At 47.2% G+C, this 24196-nt stretch overlaps 1 protein-coding gene across 1 annotated transcript in view; it reads right to left on the bottom strand.

Moving 5' to 3' along the window:
* Nucleotides 1-16226, bottom strand: part of FRMD3 (FERM domain containing 3) — a 672717-nt gene extending 656491 nt beyond the window's left edge. The window contains exon 1 of the mRNA XM_086961321.1: nucleotides 15832-16226. Within this exon, the coding sequence (XP_086817447.1) occupies nucleotides 15832-15975 (144 nt within the window). The 5' untranslated portion in view covers nucleotides 15976-16226. The remainder of the gene's footprint in view (nucleotides 1-15831) is intronic.
* Between the last annotated feature and the right edge of the window lie 7970 nt (nucleotides 16227-24196).

Genomic DNA, 24196 nt, shown 5'->3' with positions numbered 1-24196 from the left:
TAATTTTATCGTAAAAGCTACATCCACAGAATCGCCCAATCCACTGACTATCGCCATTGCCTATTTTTGTATTAAGAAATTATTCAAGACCGGTAAACAGAAGCCTAAACACTCTAATTCCAATCCGTGCCCACTGTTAGCTGCACTTTGATGAAAACAGCTTTTTCTACCTTACAACCTGATAATAAACATGTAATATAAAAAAATACATAAGGGGTATAACATGGTCCTATATTGTCATCTCGGGATTCTAGTGACATTTACAAAGCACACAGCTGTTGGCCTTGTGGTGTTTGGTGTTGCTAGAACCCCTCATTGGCAAAATTATACCATATTAGATGGTTACCCGTTCTGTAGTCTCCGTATCTAGATTCCAATATGAGCACACATGTACATGCACCATTTGTGGGTGGCCGCACCAGTTTCATCTGTGGCCCATTGCATACGCCCTCCTAAATACAACTTCTAGAGATCCCTCTGTTGACAGACTACAGGTGGTTTTAATGAGTGTGATGTAGGGCCCAATGTACACGGCTTTGGAAACATTAACTATGCTGCTAGGAAGCTTGTTTTTGCTGAGACACTCCCTCTTGGTTCTTCATGGTTTTGCCTACAGCAGCTGCACCTACACAGCTTAATGAAGTCTTTAAACTGTCGCTTAACCTTTAAATATTTTCAGATCCATTACTTAAGCGGTGCTTTGTGTAATTACAAATTCATTAGAATGTGAAATCACCACGGTCCTCACCATTATTAGGCTAAACTCATTAACTCCCCTCTTTCAGTAGGTGATGTTCTGACTGCCTAAGTGAGCCCGCACCCATCAAAAAAAGGGCCTGTCACTATTTAATAAAAGCACAAGGCAAGGCCCCTCACAAAGGTATTCACCCCTGCGCATGAAAACCACCAGAAATACACCCCATACCCTGATCAAAATAGAACAGGAACACGCTTATTGCTGCTCAATCTTCGGCATTGCAAAAACCTGCCTTGACTCCAAGAGATAAATACGCTGTTGATGGGGTTTTAGCTACTATGACTGGTTGGCAGCATCTGAACATTCATCTTCAAATTCAACTGTGCTACACAGTAGAATCCTCTCATAAGCTAGCGATTTACAAAATCAAACACATAAATAAACACATTTGGCTCCATAACTCAACCACAGACAGCAGTGGCATAACAAAACTTGAGGGGGGGCCCCTGTAAAACACATGGAGCCCCCCCCCCCCCGGCAGCCCAGCCCACCACTTTGCCCCACCGCCCAAAAATCGGGCATATTTTTATTTGAAACCTCCAACATTTAAATGAAATGCCTCTCTATTGTCTTTCTCAAAGTTCTAATGAGAAAGTGGAAAACCTTCTTAACATATAAGCTACGCCATTTGTAACAACAATGTTAAAAGCAGATTATTTAACTGAGGCAGCAATCAGAACAATGCCAAGGAGCGGTCCGATTGTCTCAGGAACTACCAATGGCGGAAGAATAACTATGAAGGGTCTACATTAGAATTTACATTAATGGACAATAACATGAAACGTTGAAAGGCAACCCAAACCTGCAATTCCATAAAAACTCAACAGACAATCAGTGGTGGCTGGTGACATTTGAAAGTGGTGAGCTGTAAACGTTCTGTGGGAGAGCAAAGTGGCAAGGGAGCACAGTGAGCTTGCCTGAAGAATTAAAGGAGGGTTGGGGGGGAGGAAATAAATCATGTGCTGATCCTGCAACAAACTTCCAGTCTTATGATTAGGGTTTTTATTCATAACCCTATTTAGTGTCAAGATGAGGTCTTTCAGTGTCTTTAAACAACACATGGCTGATATTTTTCTTTTGGCAATCCTACTTTATATTCCTTTTCATGAATTGCATTCTCACACTACAGCAGTAAAAGTAATTTTCAAATGTAAGGAATAGGCAGCCGCGGTCGGTAGGGGAGTACCTGCCGGGGCGGTGATGTGGGGAGGGGGAGGGGCAGGGTGGGGGTTAGTAATGTATGGATAATGGAGGTTTGCAGGTAAGTAAACATTTAAATAAATGAAACAAATTTTGTTGTGCGCACAGCATCCCCAAATGCAATGCAGTGCGCTCAACGAAATTCGTTTGATTTATTTAAATGTTTACTTACCTGCAAACCTCCATTATCCATACATTACTAACCCCCACCCTGCCCCTCCCCCTCCCCACGTCACCGCCCCGGCAGGTACTCCCCTACCGACCGCGGCTGGGAATAGGCAGAGTGGGTGCCCTCTTTTTTGGTCACAGCATGCCTAGGCTTTGGGTGTTATCCTGCCTCAGGCCCATGGTTTGTGCTGCTTGCGTTCTCTAGTCATGCCTTGAATATGCTCTCTTTTTCCCACCTACCTGCACTCGTTGGGGCTACCCTGGTTGTACAGATACTGTATCTTTCATGTTCGTCCACGGCATTACCCTACATATGTCCCAGAGATCAACATGTCTAATCTCTCTCTCTATCTCTCTACCCCATCTCTCTCTCCCCTTCCTCCTATCTCTCCCCCTAATTCGCTCTCCCCCACCCTCTCTCTCCCTCTTGCCCCCGTCTCTCTCCCTCTCGCCCCCTCCCTCTCTCTGCTCCGCCTATCATGGTACCACCTTGCCTGTGTTACCCCATCTTACTCTGGAATGCTCGCTGGCCTGAATGTCTGCATGTAGAGGCCCACTGTTCTCACCACATTAAATGCCATCCTTCAATGGATTGCGGAGTCTTACTAGAGTCTCCCAAAGTGACTTCCTGTACTTTACTGCCTCTGGTTATAAAGGTACATATTATCTCAGCGACTCCTGTTGTCATCCAGCGTGCCCTTAAGTGTTCATAGATTGGCGACATCTACTACACACGTGCTGCTCAAACTGTGCACAGCACACCCTGTTGAAGTAAGTAAAAACTAACAGCGGCAAATTGCAGCAGCACGCAACGCCGGTTATAATTTTGTGCAAGGCAACGCAGCCATATATGTTTCTTGTATTATGAGTGTATAATGCTACAAAAACACAAAACAACACTGGGGAGCCCAATTGCTTATACTTCAAACTTTCTTGATTTAACTGATTTCATAGTGTATAACCCAATCATAAAAAGTAGTGGTAAATTACAGAAACTCAAAAAAAACAATTTTAAAACAATAGTACTTTTCTCCAGTTATATTTTAGTACTCATTCAAAGCACAGAGGTGAAATTTTAATTTGAACACATTTTCCATATGTTGACAATAATGAAAATCTGCAACACCTTGTTTATAAATGTGTCCCTGATGCTTCATCCCAGGCTATCAGCGCGGCTGAGAAATTTGCATATGAAACGGTGCCCTGAAGAAATCCATGTTGCTATTATAAATTACTGCAGCAAGTCGGTTTGGCAATAAACCTACCTACATCTTTGTGTCTTTCTATAAAGGTGTGATAGGCCAGCGTGGCCCAGGGCTGTGTGGTTTACATTTCTTTTAAAAACAGTGATTTGGCCATCGGCCAAGATGATGACTGTATAGTGTGAACAAAAGTTCTTCATCAAGCAGTTCAAACAGCTCTACATGGAAAGCATCTTTTCCCACTAATGACCCCGGAAGTTCATTCAGCAGTCTTCCACGCATAAGCAGCTCATACTGTCCAATATTTTGATTTGCAATGCAGACACAAAACATGCATGTTACCAGAAGTCACCCTGAAAGGCCAGAGACATATAACAGAGAAGACTCCAGGACTCCCTTGAAGGCAGCCTGCACTCAGTCATTCGCAGAAACATGACGTATGCTGTCATTCATAATGAAAGCGCACAGTAAATTTCAATAGCATTTTAGATATTGTTCACTTGATGAATAGTTTGTTCCCGTTTTTATTCGATAAGCATGAATCACACCCTGATATAATGCAGTTTAATCCGAGGTTTTATCTATATCACAGTTATAAACAGTGTTTAAGGTCTGGCCGGATTTGCACAGGACATAACCCCACAAGCAACAAAAGGTCAGTAACAGAATCGCAAGAAGCCTTAACTCAACAGTCATTTGGCTCCTGTGGAAATATCAGTATGACACCAGAGGCTCACAAAGGAGTAGAATAACAGCATCTCAAGGCAAAGCCTATCCGACAGAGTACCTTGGTCTCCCAAATCCATTTGCGAGCAGTCCGCCCAGTCCAGGATTTTCTTTGCATTTTTTTTACTGCAGTCCTTTCATTTTTATGTGCTACAAGTACCTGCATGCAAATGTACTTGATATTGCTGTGCCCACAGGTGCAGAACATTTAGGGGAAGGTGGGTAAGGCTATCTCTGACATAACTATAGAACCAATCACGCTCACCCCACTTGTGGTGCTTCATGATGAAATAGCCGTTGTTTGTTTGAAGTTTCACTTCACGGTCCTGGAAATGATGCCTCAGTCACACGCACTTGTAATTGTGCTAGCAATGCGCAGGACAATGGCATTGATTGGTCACCAGCCCCACTTTATACTGGCCCCACCCTGAAGCCCTTGTGCGCAGCCTTGGAGACAACTGCGCACGTACCATTTAATTTTGAAGAGCCTCAGAGGCCCGGCCGGGCCCGAGCGGGCGCACCAACCATTTAAGTAATTATGAGGCCAGCAGGGCGTGCGCATGGTCGTTTAATTTATGGGGAGGCAGTAGGCACCATATTCATGAAGACTTGAAGAGGGCAAGGCTTGCTTGCTGGCTCCGCTGAGTGAGTGGGCCCCTGGAGCGCTGGGGCCCCCCCACACCGCGGGGGCTGCAGGGGCCTGTGTTACGCCACTGACAGACAGTCATATGACTTTTTAGTTTTGTTATGCCTTAAGGGCCTTACTTTTACTACATAAAACAAAGACCTGTTCTTTTAATGAGGATATAGTTCTTGCTTGATATTGATGTTACTGTGTGTGTGTTAGAAATGGTGGTCTCTAGTTGGCAGAGGTATGCACCCTTGTCCAAGTAGGGACCCTTACTTCTAGTCAGGATAAGAGAGTTACACACTTTAGATAACCCCTGCTCATCCCCTTGGTAGCTTGGCACAAGCAGACAGGCTTATCCCAAAGGCAATGTGTAAAGTATTTGCACCCAAACACACTGTAACACAATGAAAATACTACAAATGGACCCCATACAAGTTTTGAAAAATAAAGTATCTTTATCTATACAAAACAAGACCAAAGCAACAAAACTCCAACAAACACAATTCAAAATATGACTTTTAAAAGGTTTCAAGCACTTCTGTCCATAGAAAACTTTGGATGCGTGAAATTTACACAAAGTACCGCAAATGCGTCCAAATCCACAGGGCTCAACAGCAGCAGAGATGGGTTAGCATCAAGAAACACAACGATACATCAGTTCCTGAGTCCTTGGGGAGGCAATGCGACAGTTAAGCTGCACGCAGGAGAAGTGATGCATCAAATCCGGACTGTAGGGGGAAGTGAGCATCGATTTCAACACAGTTCTGGTCTGCGGGTGGTGCATCGGAAAACTAGTCGCACAGGTACAATGCTTGGAAATCTGGGATGCGGCGGCGGTCTAAGCCGCGGGGCAAACAGGCGCTGCATCAGTTTCTGCGGCCACGATCCCCGGCTGCGTCCTTTTTTTCAGCCACACAGCAGGGCCTGCATCTGAGTCGGTGTCGTGATTTCGGACTTTGGAGATTGGTACACATGACTCAGCGTACGGCAGACTTTTCAGCTTGGTGGTGCTGCATCAGTAAAACAAGCGCTGAAAGGGCGATTCATCTGATTTCTTTATTTCTTCAAGCTTTTTCAGCTTCCAGCAGCAGGAACAACCTCCAGAGGCACGAGAACTGGAACAGGCACCTCCTCACAGGTCAGAATTTCCAGCATTGGAGTTCAAGGAAGCTGGTGGTGAAGTCTTTGTGTCCCTGAGACTTCAGAACAGGACACAAGCACACACAATCCCTTGGACATTCTTCATGCGCAAGTTCACAGTAAAGTTCCAGTCTTTGTCCTCTCCTTGGCAGAAGCAGCAACTGCAGGCCAACCCAGCAAAGCAACACACAGCAAAGGGGCAGTCTCCTCCTCACAGCACTTCAGCTCTTCTTCCTTGGCAGAGGTACCTCTTGATTCCAGAAGTAATCAAAGGTTCTGGGGTTTTAGGTCTAATATTTATAAATCATGTTTTCATTGTAGTCTTTGTTGCAAGAGCCTCTGAGCTCAGTAAAACCAGTTCTGTCCTGCCTGATCCAGCTTCACTACAGGAGGTGGAGAAACTCCTCCAACAATTCTAAATGCAGAAAGGTCTATTCGGCCTGGCTATGAGTCACCCTGGAAAGGCAGGACACACCTCACCCCCCCCCCTTGTGACTGCCTAGAGTGAATGCACAGCCCCTGCTCTTGTCACTCCAAAACCAAATGGTGAAAACCCAAGCAAGGAGAACCCACACAGGATGGCTGAACAAGAAAATGCTCACTTTCAACAAATTGGCATTTTCAAACACACAATGTAAAAACCACCTTCACTAAGAGGTGTGTTATTAAATTCTGAGTTCAGAGAGCTTATGCCCCATTTCTCTATCTTGCCCGAATGGAAAGTTACACATGTAGAATGTTACAGTGCAGTTCCAATGATGGCTTATGGGACAGACACCCTTTCAACAGTGAAAAACTAAATTTACAGTATTTCACTATCACGACATTTAAAATACACCAGTACATGTCCTACCTTTCACATACACTGCACCCTGCCCATGGGGGTACCTTGGGCCTACCTTTGTGGTGCCTTATATGTAAGAAAATGGAAGGTTAGTACCTGGCAAGTGGGTGCACTTGCCAGGTCGACATGCCAGCCTAAGACTGCGCACACAGACACTGCAGTGGCAGGTCTCAGGCACATTTTACAGGGCTACTTGGGTGAGGGGGCACAACCAGTGCTGCAAGCCCACTAGTACTATTTGATTTAAAGGCCCTTGACACACAGAGTGCACTTTACTAAGGACTTACCAGTAAATCAAATATGCCAATGATGGAAGACCAATCATAATTACAATTTACCCAGGGAGCACTTGCACTTTGAAACTGATCAGCAGTGGCAAAATGCCCAAAACATCTAAGCCAGCAAAAACAAAATCCAGCACACAGTCAAAAAGGCAGGAGGTAGAGGCAAAAGTGCAGGGGAAACCGCGCCAAGGATACCAAGTCTAACAGTGTGTTTAATGTGTCGTACTGTATCTAAGATCCAAAGCTAAACTCAGATAGTAGAAAAGGTATTGAAACCTTCACTGTGCTACCTTGGAAATCCAGAAATAACAAGCACTGGCAAGGCCAGTACATCTGGCCTGAACTTTGAGTCTTGACAATAACATTTAATAGTCTCCTTCGTGAACAAAACTCAACAAAAATGCTTTCTATGGAAAAAGTCTCGATGTAATGACAAATTTACTGTAGGATGTTTCAGGGTAATTTCAAATGCAAAATAGCCCCTCATACATCCCAATGCAAGCCCTCTATAGGCTGTGGAGTGATGCATCAAACAGACAACAGCAGGCACTAATACACCTCTGGGCAGAGCAAAAAAGGAGTCAATGTATATTTTAAAGAACTGATAACAACAGATCGCATGACAGCTGTGTTGTCAGGCCAGAGATGAAAATGGAGTTCTGGCTATCCAATTGCAATTAGAGTGCAAAGTCATAGTAGGATCAACACAGAGAAATCACTGTCTGCCCCGGGACCTGAAGGAAAGTTTTCTCAATTCTTCTGTTACCAAAGGCTGATAGTGCATTTCTATGGACCATATTATTTTACACCACGAGGGGAAAGAGAGCAAACAGTCCACTATAACATTCTCCCAAATTTATCACAACACAAACAGTATAGCGCACCCTCTGGAGACCCATTTACAGGATCTCAGATACAAAAGGAATCCCTTTTCTTCTATAAGAGGACCCTCACAAGCATTTTGTGGCATGCTTCTTCATAGGTTCTTATCTCATGCTGGTAATATCTTTTCGGGATGGGCTCAACCTCTAAAAGGAAGCTCTGATATCTCAAGTAGGGCAGTGAGCAGATAGGAAGATCTAAAGTTGTTTAGAGGAATCATTCTTCAATATTATTCTGGATTCCTCAGGCAAGATTACAAAACAATGTGTTTTTTATGGGGAGCCAATAATCTCGCAAACACAACAAGAAGTTAGACGGAGTGCTGCCATTTTTCAACCAGCGATCTGGGTTTAATCCATTGTTCTTTTGCTAACTATGCCACCCAAATTTGGACCCACTCATATGCTAATCAGTCTTGACCCTGCTCCTCCTGAGAACAGTCCAGCCACACTGCCAGGCCAGGTCCTTCCTGGACCTAAAACAATCCTCCTGGGTCCAGTTTCTGGGTATCACCCTTCATCAGCCAAGCTAGCTTGAATCCATTGGCATAGAAAGCAAGACACCCTTGTCTGGGTATGCCCTTGGCCACTTAGGGTAAACATAGCAAACACAACAAGATGATGGACAGAGTGCTGAAACGTTTCGACTACTCATCACCTAATCATCTCTACATCACATTTTTGTAAACGCATTTCAGGCAGTCAATAAAGTCAAATCTGGCCAATGGCTTTGGTCAGTTCGGATATACCCCTACTGTTAAGTCCCTACCTTATGTTGCCACTATACCAGTTAAGAAAACAAACTCTGATCATTTGTCAGCAAAAATGGTGGTGCATTTCTGTGGATCTTAGTCATGTACCTACTGAAGATAAAATGACTGTGCAGCTGTGACACCGCCTGATGTAGAATGGAAGTCTGATTCCTCCACGCACATACAACATCAGCCAAGGGGCTAGTGCTGTGGCTTGTATGCATGGGGCTAATGGTGCAAACATGTACCTTCACATAGGATGCTTCAAAATGAAAAAGTAAAGAACAGCCCTGTCTACTTCTGAACACTCATTAGATTTACCTGAATTACATTTCCAGACAGTCCCTGGATTGTACTCTTCTGCTGTGCGCCCCCTGTGCAGGAGCAGTCCATCCCAAGCTAATAGATGAAGTCACTGACAAAGGCAACCCCAAACACAATTGGCCACATTGGGGTGGTGCACCTTGATTCTCTATGGTTCTTATGGTTGCCCCCTCCTTTATGATGACACAAATGTGCTAAAAAGAAAATGGATTGGAATGCAGCCCAGCGTAATTACCACTGGTCAAGGCTGAATCATCATTTCCATCAATCACTTTTTTTTTCCCTGTCAGAGCACATTTTCATGTATGGCTCATATTCCAAGCCTTACCTCTGCCAGATTTGTAGTGGAAAGAGCAGAATCAATTCCTGTGCACACTATATGATGTATTTCACTCTCCTAATCTGCATTGGCCCATTTAATTGTCAACTGGACTAAAATCTACCTCAATATCCGCAGGAGGCTGACAGTCCGTAACTCCTTTGCAATAGACCCAACTGAAATATGGCCAAAGGGTGGTCTGTCCTATCACAGAAATAGCACATGTGGAAAGCCTGACAGAATCACCGCAACCAGAACGGTACTACATTTAATCTGAACAAAAAATTAAGAGAGTCAGGCATTGGGAGCCTTGGCCAAAGACCATCACAGGAACAACATTGGCCACACTGCCCCACAATTACCAGCTACTAAATCCCCAAAGTTACAATGTGCCAACTCTAGCGCAGCAATGGGATGTGAAAAAGTGCAATGGCGGACTCCAGCACTTAAGCGAGTCCTCCTCAAACGTTTTCCCTGTACCTCTTGATTTTTAAGATTCAAAGCACACAGTGTTCAAGAAACGATTGTCAATGTACAGTCAATGTTCCGTGCAGGTTTTCTCGAGCCTTCCCACATTAATATGGCTCCATAATGTCTGGAGAATATTGATGCTCAGCATGCAATTCAATTTCAAGACACTTCTCAATCAGTCAAGGACTGGCATTGAGCCCAGGACAATTTTGGAAAAGGTGATGAACAGAGTTTCTGAATGATGCAGAATACTCCTACCCAGTCAAGAGATCAGGGCTTGATCCATCACCGTTTTTTAGCTCACTGCACCATCCCAGCTTCAGAACCTGGCTATATGCAAATTAGTCTGTTCCTGTCCCAGTGCATGATGGGAACAGGGCAAACCAAACTACCAAGCCAATTCTTCTACTGGGAAGGAGACAAGCTACCGGGGACCGGTTTCTGGCATTTCAGCCTCGTCGGCCCGGCTTGCTTGAATCCTGATGGTGCAATGAGCTAGGGACTCACGTCTGAGTATACCCTCCCACACATAGTGTGGATAAAATCAATTTTGGAAAAGGTGATGAACAGAGTTTCTGAATGATGCAGAATACTCCTACCCAGTCAAGAGATCAGGGCTTGATCCATCACCGTTTTTTAGCTCACTGCACCATCCCAGCTTCAGAACCTGGCTATATGCAAATTAGTCTGTTCCTGTCCCAGTGCATGATGGGAACAGGGCAAACCAAACTACCAAGCCAATTCTTCTACTGGGAAGGAGACAAGCTACCGGGGACCGGTTTCTGGCATTTCAGCCTCGTCGGCCCGGCTTGCTTGAATCCTGATGGTGCAATGAGCTAGGGACTCACGTCTGAGTATACCCTCCCACACATAGTGTGGATAAAATCAATTTTGGAAAAGGTGATGAACAGAGTTTCTGAATGATGCAGAATACTCCTACCCAGTCAAGAGATCAGGGCTTGATCCATCACCGTTTTTTAGCTCACTGCACCATCCCAGCTTCAGAACCTGGCTATATGCAAATTAGTCTGTTCCTGTCCCAGTGCATGATGGGAACAGGGCAAACCAAACTACCAAGCCAATTCTTCTACTGGGAAGGAGACAAGCTACCGGGGACCGGTTTCTGGCATTTCAGCCTCGTCGGCCCGGCTTGCTTGAATCCTGATGGTGCAATGAGCTAGGGACTCACGTCTGAGTATACCCTCCCACACATAGTGTGGATAAAATCAATTTTGGAAAAGGTGATGAACAGAGTTTCTGAATGATGCAGAATACTCCTACCCAGTCAAGAGATCAGGGCTTGATCCATCACCGTTTTTTAGCTCACTGCACCATCCCAGCTTCAGAACCTGGCTATATGCAAATTAGTCTGTTCCTGTCCCAGTGCATGATGGGAACAGGGCAAACCAAACTACCAAGCCAATTCTTCTACTGGGAAGGAGACAAGCTACCGGGGACCGGTTTCTGGCATTTCAGCCTCGTCGGCCCGGCTTGCTTGAATCCTGATGGTGCAATGAGCTAGGGACTCACGTCTGAGTATACCCTCCCACACATAGTGTGGATAAAATCAATTTTGGAAAAGGTGATGAACAGAGTTTCTGAATGATGCAGAATACTCCTACCCAGTCAAGAGATCAGGGCTTGATCCATCACCGTTTTTTAGCTCACTGCACCATCCCAGCTTCAGAACCTGGCTATATGCAAATTAGTCTGTTCCTGTCCCAGTGCATGATGGGAACAGGGCAAACCAAACTACCAAGCCAATTCTTCTACTGGGAAGGAGACAAGCTACCGGGGACCGGTTTCTGGCATTTCAGCCTCGTCGGCCCAGCTTGCTTGAATCCTGATGGTGCAATGAGCTAGGGACTCACGTCTGAGTATACCCTCCCACACATAGTGTGGATAAAATCAATTTTGGAAAAGGTGATGAACAGAGTTTCTGAATGATGCAGAATACTCCTACCCAGTCAAGAGATCAGGGCTTGATCCATCACCGTTTTTTAGCTCACTGCACCATCCCAGCTTCAGAACCTGGCTATATGCAAATTAGTCTGTTCCTGTCCCAGTGCATGATGGGAACAGGGCAAACCAAACTACCAAGCCAATTCTTCTACTGGGAAGGAGACAAGCTACCGGGGACCGGTTTCTGGCATTTCAGCCTCGTCGGCCCGGCTTGCTTGAATCCTGATGGTGCAATGAGCTAGGGACTCACGTCTGAGTATACCCTCCCACACATAGTGTGGATAAAATCAATTTTGGAAAAGGTGATGAACAGAGTTTCTGAATGATGCAGAATACTCCTACCCAGTCAAGAGATCAGGGCTTGATCCATCACCGTTTTTTAGCTCACTGCACCATCCCAGCTTCAGAACCTGGCTATATGCAGCTTAGTCCTGATCTCTTGACTGGGTAGGAGTATTCTGCATCATTCAGAAACTCTGTCCATCACCTTTTCCAAAATTGAGCCCAGGACAGCCATTATATGCATCCCTTGCTCGGCGAGCCCTTAAAGCAGAGCAGACTCAAGTCTCTGAGGCCGTCCCGCAGTCTGGTACAGTGGACACCTCTCCTGAACCGCCCCCATCAAGCTCAACAACACCCTGTCTGGTCAGATGTGCACAGACCTAGTTCCCACAGAGGAGGAGACATTTCCAAACCACTGATTGCGCAACACTCCAGACAAAACTTACAAGCTGACAGCGAACACCTTTAGTAGTCTTGCAATGGCAACAGCTGTTAAAAATAAACTTTTGGGGTGGAATAGTGCTTCTACACATAGGTCTTACACATTCATAAATGGGGAGGCAGCGCTGAACGCAGAGCTCTACCAGAAGCGACCTGTTCTCCACATTTTACCCCAACTATCTGCAATGATGCCAACCGTTGGAGCTGCAAGGTCAGCTTCTCTCTTTACTCTTTTTATATAAATAGTAGAAATGTTCTGCATGACCTTCTGAAATATTTACCTGGTCCAACGTTTGTTAATGGAGTTAGAGCGTAAGAACATTTTAAAGCATAGTGACTTGGCTGCTGTCAGACAAGTTGGAAAGAGGGGTTTGTTCTATTTTTATGTTTATATGTACTCTGGCCTGGCCAAACACGGCTTGCCAGCGTGGAGATTGTACTCAACAACGATATGTCAGCAGTTGGACAGTGATTTTGTCTATTTACCAAAAACAAAGCTGCACTCAAGTAGTGTGCAAAGGTCGCACATACAGTGCAACGCTGTATGCATGATTCTAGTGCATACACTGCAATTCCAGTGCATGGCGATACCACTAGAGCTTCCAGAAGCACAGCTATACATACGTGTGTTTTCTTTTATTCAGGCATGCAACGCCCGTAGGGCTCAAAGGTCTTCAGCTTCCCCTTCCTTTGTGTCAGCCCGGGCTGAGACAGCTTCCGGGGCACACACACTCTGACAGTTTTTGAACTTCTGTAGGCTGGCTGGTCTGGCGTCCATCTTATTGCAGACTCACCCGAGTACTTCACGGGTCTTTAAAAGACCATTTACTTGTTAACGAGACTTTGTTGTTTTTTCACCCCTTCTAAGAGCCCAAGCATCTCCACTCTGCCAATTGCTGGAAGAATAGCCCCCCCCCGTGATATTTTTATTATCCCCCCCCCCCCCCCGAATTTTAACTCTAGTTGCACCACTGGTTTAATTGCCACTTGCCACCCTGACATCGACTAAAGAGTCATATCCAGGCCCACTGGAATTATGCAGCAGAACATCACCAAATTATGTGGTAGGGTTAACTAAATTATACCTGTGCGAAAAGGCAAATTGTGCGACATAATGTGGCACATATTTTGATATTATTACTTCATTCTTTTTTAATGTTTGCATATGGTAATGCCGTCTAAGCAAAAATGTCACCTCATTAGTACCAGTTTAACAACCAAATACAGAAATGAGCAACTAAAAAAGATCAATTAAGCTCTTCAAAAAGCCTTCCACTGCATGCAAAAGCAAGTCTTCGACTTTTTGTTACTTTTGATCCATTTGAGCAAAACACGTATTTTCTTTTGGTTAAAAACTGCAGATTACGCAGCAGATGATTGGTCGTGAGCAAATGTGTCAAATCCATAAGTATGCGAGAAACGCAGCTGCCGCAGAATCGCATAATTCCAGTGGCCGACTGGACAATGCCTCTTTAGGTTTCAAACTCGCAGACGCACCTGGCAAGATCAGGTGTCACCGAGCTCGAGGCGTGCACTGACTGTTCTGGTGAAGCAAGCTTTCATGCCTTACTTTTGAGCTTTGGTGCTTTCGAGGCTACTTTCACCTGACTGGCGAAAGCAAATTGCTGCATGAATCTTTATTTGACAACAAACGGGAACATTGCAGGGTTTTAAAAATAAATGTGTCCCGGGGCCAGAGCAGTGTAGCAGCCCTCCTTTGACTAAAATAGGCTTGAAATGTGGGTCGGGCCCTCGAACTGAGACTCCTGCCAGGAGTCCCGGTGTCCCAGGGCGCCGGTGACAGGCCAGGTGCGGAGTGAATGCCAAGCCGCTCGCTGCCTACAGGTAACATTTCTCGGTCCTCAAGTTTCACTTCCTGCCGTGAAGCTTGTCTAGAGTGGCGGCATCTCTGGTGACAGCAGCAAAGAACAGGTCACAACCCCTAAGGCACGAGACAAGCTGTCCCCTGCACAGCACAATGCGCCAGCGTCACGCGTTCTAGCTCCCTGTGCATAGGATATGCTCTTGGCACTCTGTCACACTTCACTCTCCCACTGGGCAGTTGAGAGTGTGACGGGACCCGGGGGTGACCGCCCCTCCCTCTGACCTGCATATATCAGTCTCTGGTGAGATGGACATTTCGCTGCGCCTTGAAACAAAAGGCCCCATTGAAGAGTTGGGCGCACCATTGTCAATGGTGCGCGTGGTGTGCAAGCAGTTTGCGCGTTTTCACTGGCTGTGACATGTACTGACTGAGGTTAAAGGTGGGGTGATTCTTAGCATGAGCGTGGCTTCTTTTGGGGCAGCAGGTGCAGCGTCCCTGGGCGAAGAGGCTGAGGGGGGCCACTGAACCCTGATTGTTGCTGTGTTTTGTAAATCAAGCAGCAATCCTGGGAGCATGTTCTTCCTCGCACTACAGTCCATCAAACACTGGCTCTTACTGTCAAAGGCTGCCAGTGGAGAAGTGTGTGACCTGGTAAACAGCGCGCTGAGGGCAAGGGGTGCTACATCACAAAGTGCGCTGACAGGAACAGGCGATCTGCAAACAACTGAGACATGCGGCGGTGCCTCGGTATAAGCAAGCACCAGTGGGGCAGGTGCGGTGAAACAAACACTGGCGCTGTCCAGCTCACAACCGGAGCCATCAAGCCAGGCTGCACTGAGGGGAGGGCTGCGATCTGCACACAGCGGCACCTCAGTAAGGCACTCTCGCAAGAAAAAAAACACCTAGCTGGACAGCAACTCTCTCCAGAACCGCTTCCTTCACACCACTTGGAAATGGCAATGCATTCCCCTCGGAAACCAGCACACGCGGCACTTCAAACACGATTTAAAACTGACACCACTCCCAACCAACAGCTTGACGACTGGAGGGTCAATGTGTCAACGCAAGCCATGCGTAGGCACGCCTTGCGTTCTGCATCACACTTCAACCAGTCCATTTTTTGTAAACAGCGCAAGCCCCCAAGCCTCAGGCATGCTTGCGCTTCTTGCAACCATTCACCATCCTCCTACAAGCACACAAGGTGCTCCTGTGTGGCTCGTATCTTGCCTAAATGCGCCTTGGCCGCTTCACCTATGTAAAACTTTTCAACAATGATGAATGCAAACCCCCCGGCAGTCAAACCCCCACCCCTTGACAGAAAATGCAAAGCAATAACCTCCTCATGGGATGCGAGCGTATGGCACGCTCTCGAGGGCCAGCGAACACACTGGGGCGCAGTCAACGAATCGGAAACACAACCTGCTCCTGCCAGGCACAGTCCCCGCTGGTGGTGGCTTGTTGTGCGCGCGCGTGCATGCCAGCAGCCCTCCTCCGCAGCAGCAGGCATGGTTGTTTTGTTGTTGTTTCCATCTCATACTCATGCATGCTGCTCTTAGCATGCGTGCTTCGCTCCTGGCCCCACATTGTTGCATTTTCAGCCCGGTCCCATCCCTGCTCCTTACCTGGATGTTGCACGCGATCTCGGAGTCGTCCAGCAGCCGGACGGTGCATTTCATTTCCAGGTTTAAGGACTTGATGCTGGAGCTCCGAAAACGGATCATTTTCATGGTAGCCCCTTTCTCCTTGGTGCACTCACAGGAAAACATACAACCCACTCAGAATGGAAGAACAAACAAAATAATCCAGGGCGCGGCGAGCAGGCAGCGAGAAGCCGTCGGTTCAGAGGAGAAAGCAGGGCTGAGCCCGGCCGGAATGCGGACACATTGCTCCTTTCCTCCTCAGTGCGGGGCTGTGCTCTGGGAAGCCATCTGACAGTCACACCGGCGGGAGACTGCCAGGAGAATGGGGATGGAAGCACAGGCAGAGCCGCGACAGAGGGGGGAGGATGGAGAGGGGGGGATGCTGCTGCTTGTTGTGGCTGCGTCAGGATGGTGAGTCTGACGGAGAGGGAACGCCCCGCGGTCCCACCTCCGACTGTTCCTGACAGAAGCTGTAGCTGCGAGCATAGTAAGCACATGGGAAGCGATTCACAAAAAAACGCAAACCTTTGATCCTACCCGCCTGAGAGGACTCTATGAACAGCCTACAGGTACGCCTTTTTAACTGATTCACTAAAGTGACAGGCGTAGGTGACTATGTAATTATGTTAACAGGGAGACTGCTCCAATAACATTACGAGAGTTGATTCTACACTCTGCAAAAACCCCTTGGGTCCACAGTGCTGGTCTGCTTGTGATATTACATACAAATCTTTTGTTTTTCTTTTTAATCCATGTTCAAAATACATTTTTAAATTAAGGCTTTCTTTCCTCAACATGCATGCACTCCACTATAGACCTAGTTTACATAAATGTGTTTTGGAAGTGCAGATATGTGTGAAAGTAGTGCTCTAAATGTTTGTGGATAATTCCTTCAAAGTCACCTCAGTTTCAGTTTCAGTTTCAGTTTCAGGCTTGCAGGCCAGGTCACCGCCTACTGCCGAACCGCTCCACCGGTTCGTCAGCCTGCCGCTGCTCTGAGTGTGAGCTCGATCCTTTTGTGCCCTGATTGCCCTGATCGCCGCTGTGACATTTGGGACAATATCGTATTTTTGGTGTGTTTTCTTTCTCCCAGTATTTGCTGCCTGTTGTTGCCTGTAACACAGTATTGTTGAGTTCCTGCCTATCTACTACCCCCACCCCCCTTCTTGTTCCTGCACCCGTTCCTGCCACCGCCCCCTGCGGCCCGCCCCCTCGCCGTCCCGCTCCCACCTCCCTGCTGCTCCTCCCTCATTCCCCGCCTTAAATGGCGGCCGCTGCTGGACAGTAGGAGTGACCCCTGACCCTGCTTGCAGGCCAGGTCACCCCCTACTGCCGAACCGCTCCAACGGTTCGTCAGCCCGCCGCTGCTCTGAGTGCGAGCTCGATCCTGCTGTGCCCTGATTGCCCTGATCGCCGCTGTGACATTTGGGACAATATCGTATTTTTGGTGTGTCTTCTTTCCCCCTGTATTTGCTGCCTGTTGTTGCCTGTAACACAGTATTGTTGAGTTCCTTCCCATCTCGTACCCCCACCCCCTTCTTGTTCCTGCACCCGTTCCCGCTGCTGCCCCCTGCAGCCCGTCCCTTCGCCGCCCGCTCCCCCCTCCCAGCTGCTCCTCCCTCCCTCCCCGCCTTAAATGGCGGCCGTTGCTGGACAGTATGAGTGACCCGTGACCATGCTTGCAGGCCAGGTCACCCCCCTACTGCCGAACAGCTCCACCGGTTCCTCAGCCCGCCGCCTCTCTGGGCGCGAGCTCGATCCTTCTGTGCCCTGATTGCCCTGATCGCCGCTGCGCCATTTGGGACAATACCCGTTACCGCCGATGGCCCCTGCGGCCTTGCCTCCTCCCCGCCCCGCTCCTTCCTCCCAGCTGCTCCTCCCTCCCTCCCCGCCTTAAATGGGGGCCGCTGCTGGACAGTAGGTGTGACCCCTTACCCTGCTTGCAGGCAGGTCACCCCCTACTGCCGAACCGCTCCACCGGTTTGTCAGCCTGCCGCTGCTCTGAGTGTGAGCTCGATCCTTCTGTGCCCTGATTGCCCTGATCGCCGCTGTGACATTTGGTACAATATCGTATTTTTGGTGTGTCTTCTTTCCCCCTGTATTTGCTGCCTGTTGTTGCCTGTTGTACAGTATTATTGAGTTTTTGCCCATCTCGTACCCATCCCACCCCCCTTCTTGTTCCTGCACCCGTTCCCACCGCTGACCCATGCGACCCTGCCCTCTCGCCGCCCCACTCCCGCCTCCCAGCTGCTCCTCCCTCCCTCCCCGCCTTAAATGGTGGCCGCTATGCGGTCGCGCGCAGCGGGCATGCCAGAGGCAAGCCCGTCTGCGCCCATCCACGGCTGGACCGCGCCCAGCGCCAGAACCCCTGGACCCGGCAACCGCCACGCTACCAGACTCCAATACGACACCAGCACCCTCCACGCATTCAATGCCGACCGAAACCACACCTGCTTCCAGGCTGCCCTGAAACGGATCCACGGACACTTCTCATGCCACACCTGCAGCTTCACCTGCGACAGAACCACCAAACCTCCAAGTACCGGACCCAACCACCTCCGGTGCATACTCCTCAACACCCGCTTCGCACGCAAACACGCCGCCGAGCTCTGGGATTTGCTTGACACCTCCGCCTCAGACGTCGCTTTCCTGACCGAGACCTGGTGGAACGACTCCTCGGCGCCCGAAATCGCCATAGCCATCCCGGACGGCTACAAGATCACCCGCAGGGATCGCACCAACGGAGTGAGAGGAGGAATAGCCATCGTCCACAAGTCCACCCTCAAGGTCGCCACTCACACAGACGACACCCTCAACACCGCCGAACACCTGCACTTCCGGATCCACACCGACCCCTACACTACACTCAGAGGAACACTCATCTACAGGCCCCCCGGATCCCGGGCTCAGTTCAGCGACTTCATCGCCGACCTCGCCAGCACCCACGCACTCACCTCCATGGACTGCATCCTCCTGGGGGACCTGAACTTCCACCTCGAGAACAACAACAATGCCAACTCCACCACCCTGATAGACAACCTCTCCAATTTCGGCCTCAGACAACTCGTCACCACACCCACGCCGCCGGCCACACGCAGGACCCCATCTTTTCCACAAGCTCCCACGTCACCTTCAACCACACCATCGAACTCCACTGGACCGACTACCGCTGCATCCATTTCACCTTCAAGAAACCAACCACACACCACCACACCCAACAGCTGCCTCATCGCTGCTGAAGCACAGTCACCATCAACCGGCTGATCACTACCCTCGCCAAGAACCCTCTCACCAATCCCACCAACCCAGATGCTGCAGCCTGCAACCTCAGACAGTGGATCAACGACAGCACCAACACCCTCGCCCCGCTCAAGAAAATCTCCAACAACCACGCCAGCAAGAGAGCAACCTGGTTCACCAACGAGCTCCAGACCTCGAACGCGCATGCCGGAAACTGATGAAAACATGGCTCCACGAACGAACACCGGACAACCACGCAGCCCACAAGGACGCCACACGCAGACATCACCACCTCATCAGACTAGCCAAGAGATCCTCCTTCAAAAACCACCTGGACAACAACGCACTCGACAGCAAAGAGCTTTTGAGCATCGTAAAGGAACTCTCCAACCCCAGCGCCAACACCAACGACATCCCGCCCTCACAAGAACTGTGCAACTCACTAGCCATCTTCTTCCACCGCAATATCACTGACATCCACAACAGCTTCAACACCACGACCGCCCGACTACACCAGACACCACCTCCCCTGTGAACACCACCAGCACCAACCGCATGACCTCCTGGTCCAACGTCAACGACGACGAGACACGCAAGGTCATGAACTCCATCGACTAAGGATCTCCGTCAGACCCGTGCCCGCACCACGTATTCAACAAAGCAGACGCAGCCATCGCACCCCAACTACAGAAGGTCATCAACATCTCCTTCGAAACAGCGACATTTCCGGAAAGCTGGAAGCACACTGAAATCAACGCCCTCCTCAAGAAGCCCTAAGAGGACCCCAAGGACCTCAAGAACTTCCGACCCATCTCCCTGCTCCCGTTCCCGACAAAGGTCATTGAGAAAATCGTCAACATGCAAATGGCCCGCCACCTGGAAGACAACAACATCCTAGACCCATCCCAGTCCGGATTCAGATGCAACAACAGCACGAGACAGCCCTCATCACTTCCACAGACAATATCAGGCACCAACTAGACAACAGCAAAACATCAGCCCTCATCCTCCTGGACCTATCTGCCGCCTTCGATACAGTATGCCATCGCACTCTAAAGACATGCTTACTACAAGCCGGAATCCAAGAGAAGGCCCTTGACTGTACCACGTCCTTCCTCTCAGGCAGAACCCAGAGAGTCTGCCTCCCACCCTTCCGATCCGAAGCCACCAACATAATCTGCGGCGTCCCCCAGGGTTTATCCCTCAGCCCGACGCTGTTCAATGTCTACATGGCCCCCCTCGCACAAGTGGCACGCCATCACAACCTCAACATCATCTCCTATGCCGACGACACCCAGCTCATCCTCTCCCTCACCAAGAACCCACACACCTCCACAAGGAAATGAAGGCCGTCGCTGACTGGATGAGGAGCAGCCACCTGAAGCTGAACTCGGACAAGACGGAGGTCCTCATCCTCGGACCCACCCCCTCAGCCTGGGACAACTCCTGGTGGCCGACCACAATGGGAACAGCACCAACACCCACCGACCATGCACGCAATCTAGGATTCATCCTCTACTCCTCCCTCTCCATGTCTAAACAGGTCAACGCCGTCTCCTCCTTCTGCTACAACACCTCTGCATGCACCGCAGATCTACAAGTGGATCCCGACCGAAACAAGAAGAACGGTGACACATACCCTCGTCAGGAGCAGACTGGACTACGGCCAAACACCTACAATGACTACAATGCATCCAAAACGCCTCCGCCAGACTGATCGTCAACATACCCTGCCGCAGCCACATCACCCCCCACCTGAGGAACCTACACTGGCTCCCCGCCGACAAGAGGCTCACTTTCAAGATCCTCACCCACGCACACAAAGCACTCCACAACACCGGACCAGCCTACCTGAACAGCAGACTCAACTTCCACACCCCCACCCGCCAGCTCCGCTCTGCCAGCCACGCTCCCCCACATCCAACGTACGACCTCTGGCAGCAGATCCTTCTCCTACCTCGCCAACAAGACCTGGAACACCCTCCCTACCCACATACGGCAGACCCAAGACCTACTTGCTTTCAGAAGACTCCGCAAGACCTTGTTTTTTCGAACAGTAGCAGCAACCCCCAGCGCCTTGAGACCCTCACGGGCAAGTAGCGCACTTTACAAGTACTCTGATTGACTGATTGATTGATTGGCACGCCTGAAAACACCCGCAATTCCACTTTTGCAGAAAAAGTAACACCTGGTTGTACTTCAGTACTCATTCTATCACTGCGCGCACTGTCGCTGTACAACACTGAGAGACGCCAAGAGAAAGACTAACCAAACAAACCTCTTAAGTGTGTGGCAATCCCTGCTAATGGAGTTCTCCAACCACATGAATGATAGACCTCAGTAGGCAGGTCAGGCTACACATCTGGCTGTATACACTAGCTGAGATTCCCATGGCATGGGGTTCTGAACTGAATGTGGAGGATGCCTATGATAGGATGGTGTTGATGTGTGTGGAGAGATAGATTGTTCAGTGAATGTGCTGTTCATAAATCATCTGGAGTTAAGTGGAGCACCCCATCAGATTGAAACTCATAATGAAGAGGAAATCTTATTCACAAGCGGCGTAGTTAGTCAGTACACGTCCATAGCACAGGAAGAGAGTTCTGAAGCAATTCAGTGGTGTTTGATATAAAAAATGAAGACATAGGTGAAAAGCTAGTAGCTTGTATTGCAAATGATGAAGGTTATCGTTAGAACAATAATGTCAGAATTAATGAGTTTTATGCCTAAATTACTGGAACTACTATGGGCTCCAATGTAGCCCCATCGTATGTCAACACATTTCTGTACTACTTTGAATGCAAGTATTTGATGAGCACTGAAACAGCAATTTCACATTTACAAAGATGGAAAAGAAACCTTGAAGCTATGTTTGGTACATACGAAGGTGCCAGAGGAAGTCTTAGAATTTTCACAGATTTATGAATAAAAGAAACAACACAATCAAATTCATATGAAACATTGGGGAAACAGATATCAAATTCCTAAATATAATAGCAGTTAAGCAAGGAACCAAACTGGCCACAAGACTGCGTACAAAACCTATGGATAAAACAATTATTGACTTAACAAGAGTTTTTACCTACAACATCAATATCAATTACAGTCAATTAGATTGAATAGAATATATCAGATCTACACATATTTAAAGAACAACATTAATTTTTATCATCCAGATTCAACTAACAAAACATTTTAAAATAAACAAAATGAAAATAATGCAGAAAGACTGGATTGGCATATTCAAGAGAAAAGCGCAGATTGAAATGTACTGTTACTTTATTTACACATTAGTCAACAGTTTATTACAAGATCAAGAAGGTAGTTAAACAGCAATGATAGATGATCAATAGTCATAACTATTTGAATAATGTTTTCCCAGCAAACCTTAAAAATTATGTCATTACAAGCTGAAAAAACAAAGATGTCAAATATTCAGAGGAGATTCAGCTCGCAACAGCATCGAACATACACTTATTCATATTTTATTAACCATAACAGCAAAGTTAAAGAAGATGTTGGAGTGCACCTGCGTACCAAAAAAAAATTACAAAGATTTTACTCTTGTGATACCACCATTGAAACACATAGCATCAAAGCTATTGGGGACTGTTTTATGCAGGGTAAACTTTACAGAAAGCCAAAGTAAGGTGAAATGAACATCGAACAAATATACATTTACACAATCGGAAATCACCAGTGTCTAGATATGTAATGGAGAAAGGCATGTCATAACACAAATATAATTACAAATTTTGGGACAAGTCCCAAAAATTAATAAAGGAGATAACAAACGTCTGTTTAATCAAAGAGAGACATATTGAACCAATTTACTTGAAACTTTTAAATCCAAAGAGTATAAATAAATACAAGAACTTGAAGTGGTATTTATAATACATAGTATAATGTGAACATGTATACATTGGTGAAATCAGTAATTTTACTAAAGTGGGAGACTTATTACTGTTTATTAAGAATGTATGACAACAATGATAACCACTTTATATAAATTCAATTAATATATTAAACATCTCATAAATGGTACTTCCATTTATGTGATGAGGATAATGTGCTTCATTTAAAGTACTACATTTTGAACCTTGCTATGAGTGGCCTGTAAAATGGCCTGGATTTCGAGGGTGGGAAAAACTAGGCCAATACAAAATAGTCCTCTTAGAAATGAGGAATTACCCAGGGAATCAATATTTCCATATACAATTCCCTGGGTAATTCCTCATTTTCCCCCAGGATTTTCACACAGCGATTTCTGGTGATTTCAACAGCCAAAGTCACTGTGTGAAATAAACAGATTCAGGGAAACACTGGGGAACTAACAATTTTGAAGAGGACAGTAATTGCTTTTACCATTCCGATCGGAATTGAATGACCACTCATAAAGAGGACAAGAGTAATGAGTAGGCCGAGATCTATAGATAAAAGGAACCTTAATAATGATTCCCTGTACTTAGGAAAATGTACAGATGGAGACTGTAAATAGATGACACAAAGGACATGTCTTTTAAGTAGTGATTAATTCCTGATGAGAATCGCAAGCAAGGAAGTAAACAGATGACAGAAAGGGGGGACATTGTGATTACATGCAAGAGTGAATCGGAAGCACCAATATATAATTTCTAAAGTTTGCTTAATGAAGGAGCAGGATACAAAGTGACTCCTGGGTAAGTTACTATTTTCCTTTTCTGGTTTTAGATTTATGAAGTTAAAATTCTTCACAGCATGGAAAGCAGGAACAAACAAGCATTGTCAAAGCCAACAAGTCTCACCTCTGTGACTTATTGACTTTGCTAATGAGTTTTAGTCACGTGTCATACCATTCTCAAAAGTAAAGTAAAAATAAAAGAACTTATACACAGCTGCCAACTTCTTGTTTTAGGCAGGTGTATCACTTATGCATGCACTTACAAAAGGACGCTGCCCTCTTTTTTTGTTTTAGTTACCTATCCAAGTCAGATTGGTAACTAAAAACAAATCAAAATGAGCAAAAGGTTTTTTTTTTTAAATTCTTTTATAGTAGGTGAGCGGAGCAGAGTGATGGGAACAGAAGAAACGGGGTCGGAAGAAACATGGGGATGGTGGGAGGCATGGA

The sequence above is a fragment of the Lissotriton vulgaris genome, chromosome 3_1 (genome assembly GCF_964263255.1).
Source record: "Lissotriton vulgaris chromosome 3_1, aLisVul1.2, whole genome shotgun sequence".
In the NCBI taxonomy this organism is placed as follows: domain Eukaryota; kingdom Metazoa; phylum Chordata; class Amphibia; order Caudata; family Salamandridae; genus Lissotriton; species Lissotriton vulgaris.
This window is presented reverse-complemented; position numbering and strand designations above follow the sequence as displayed.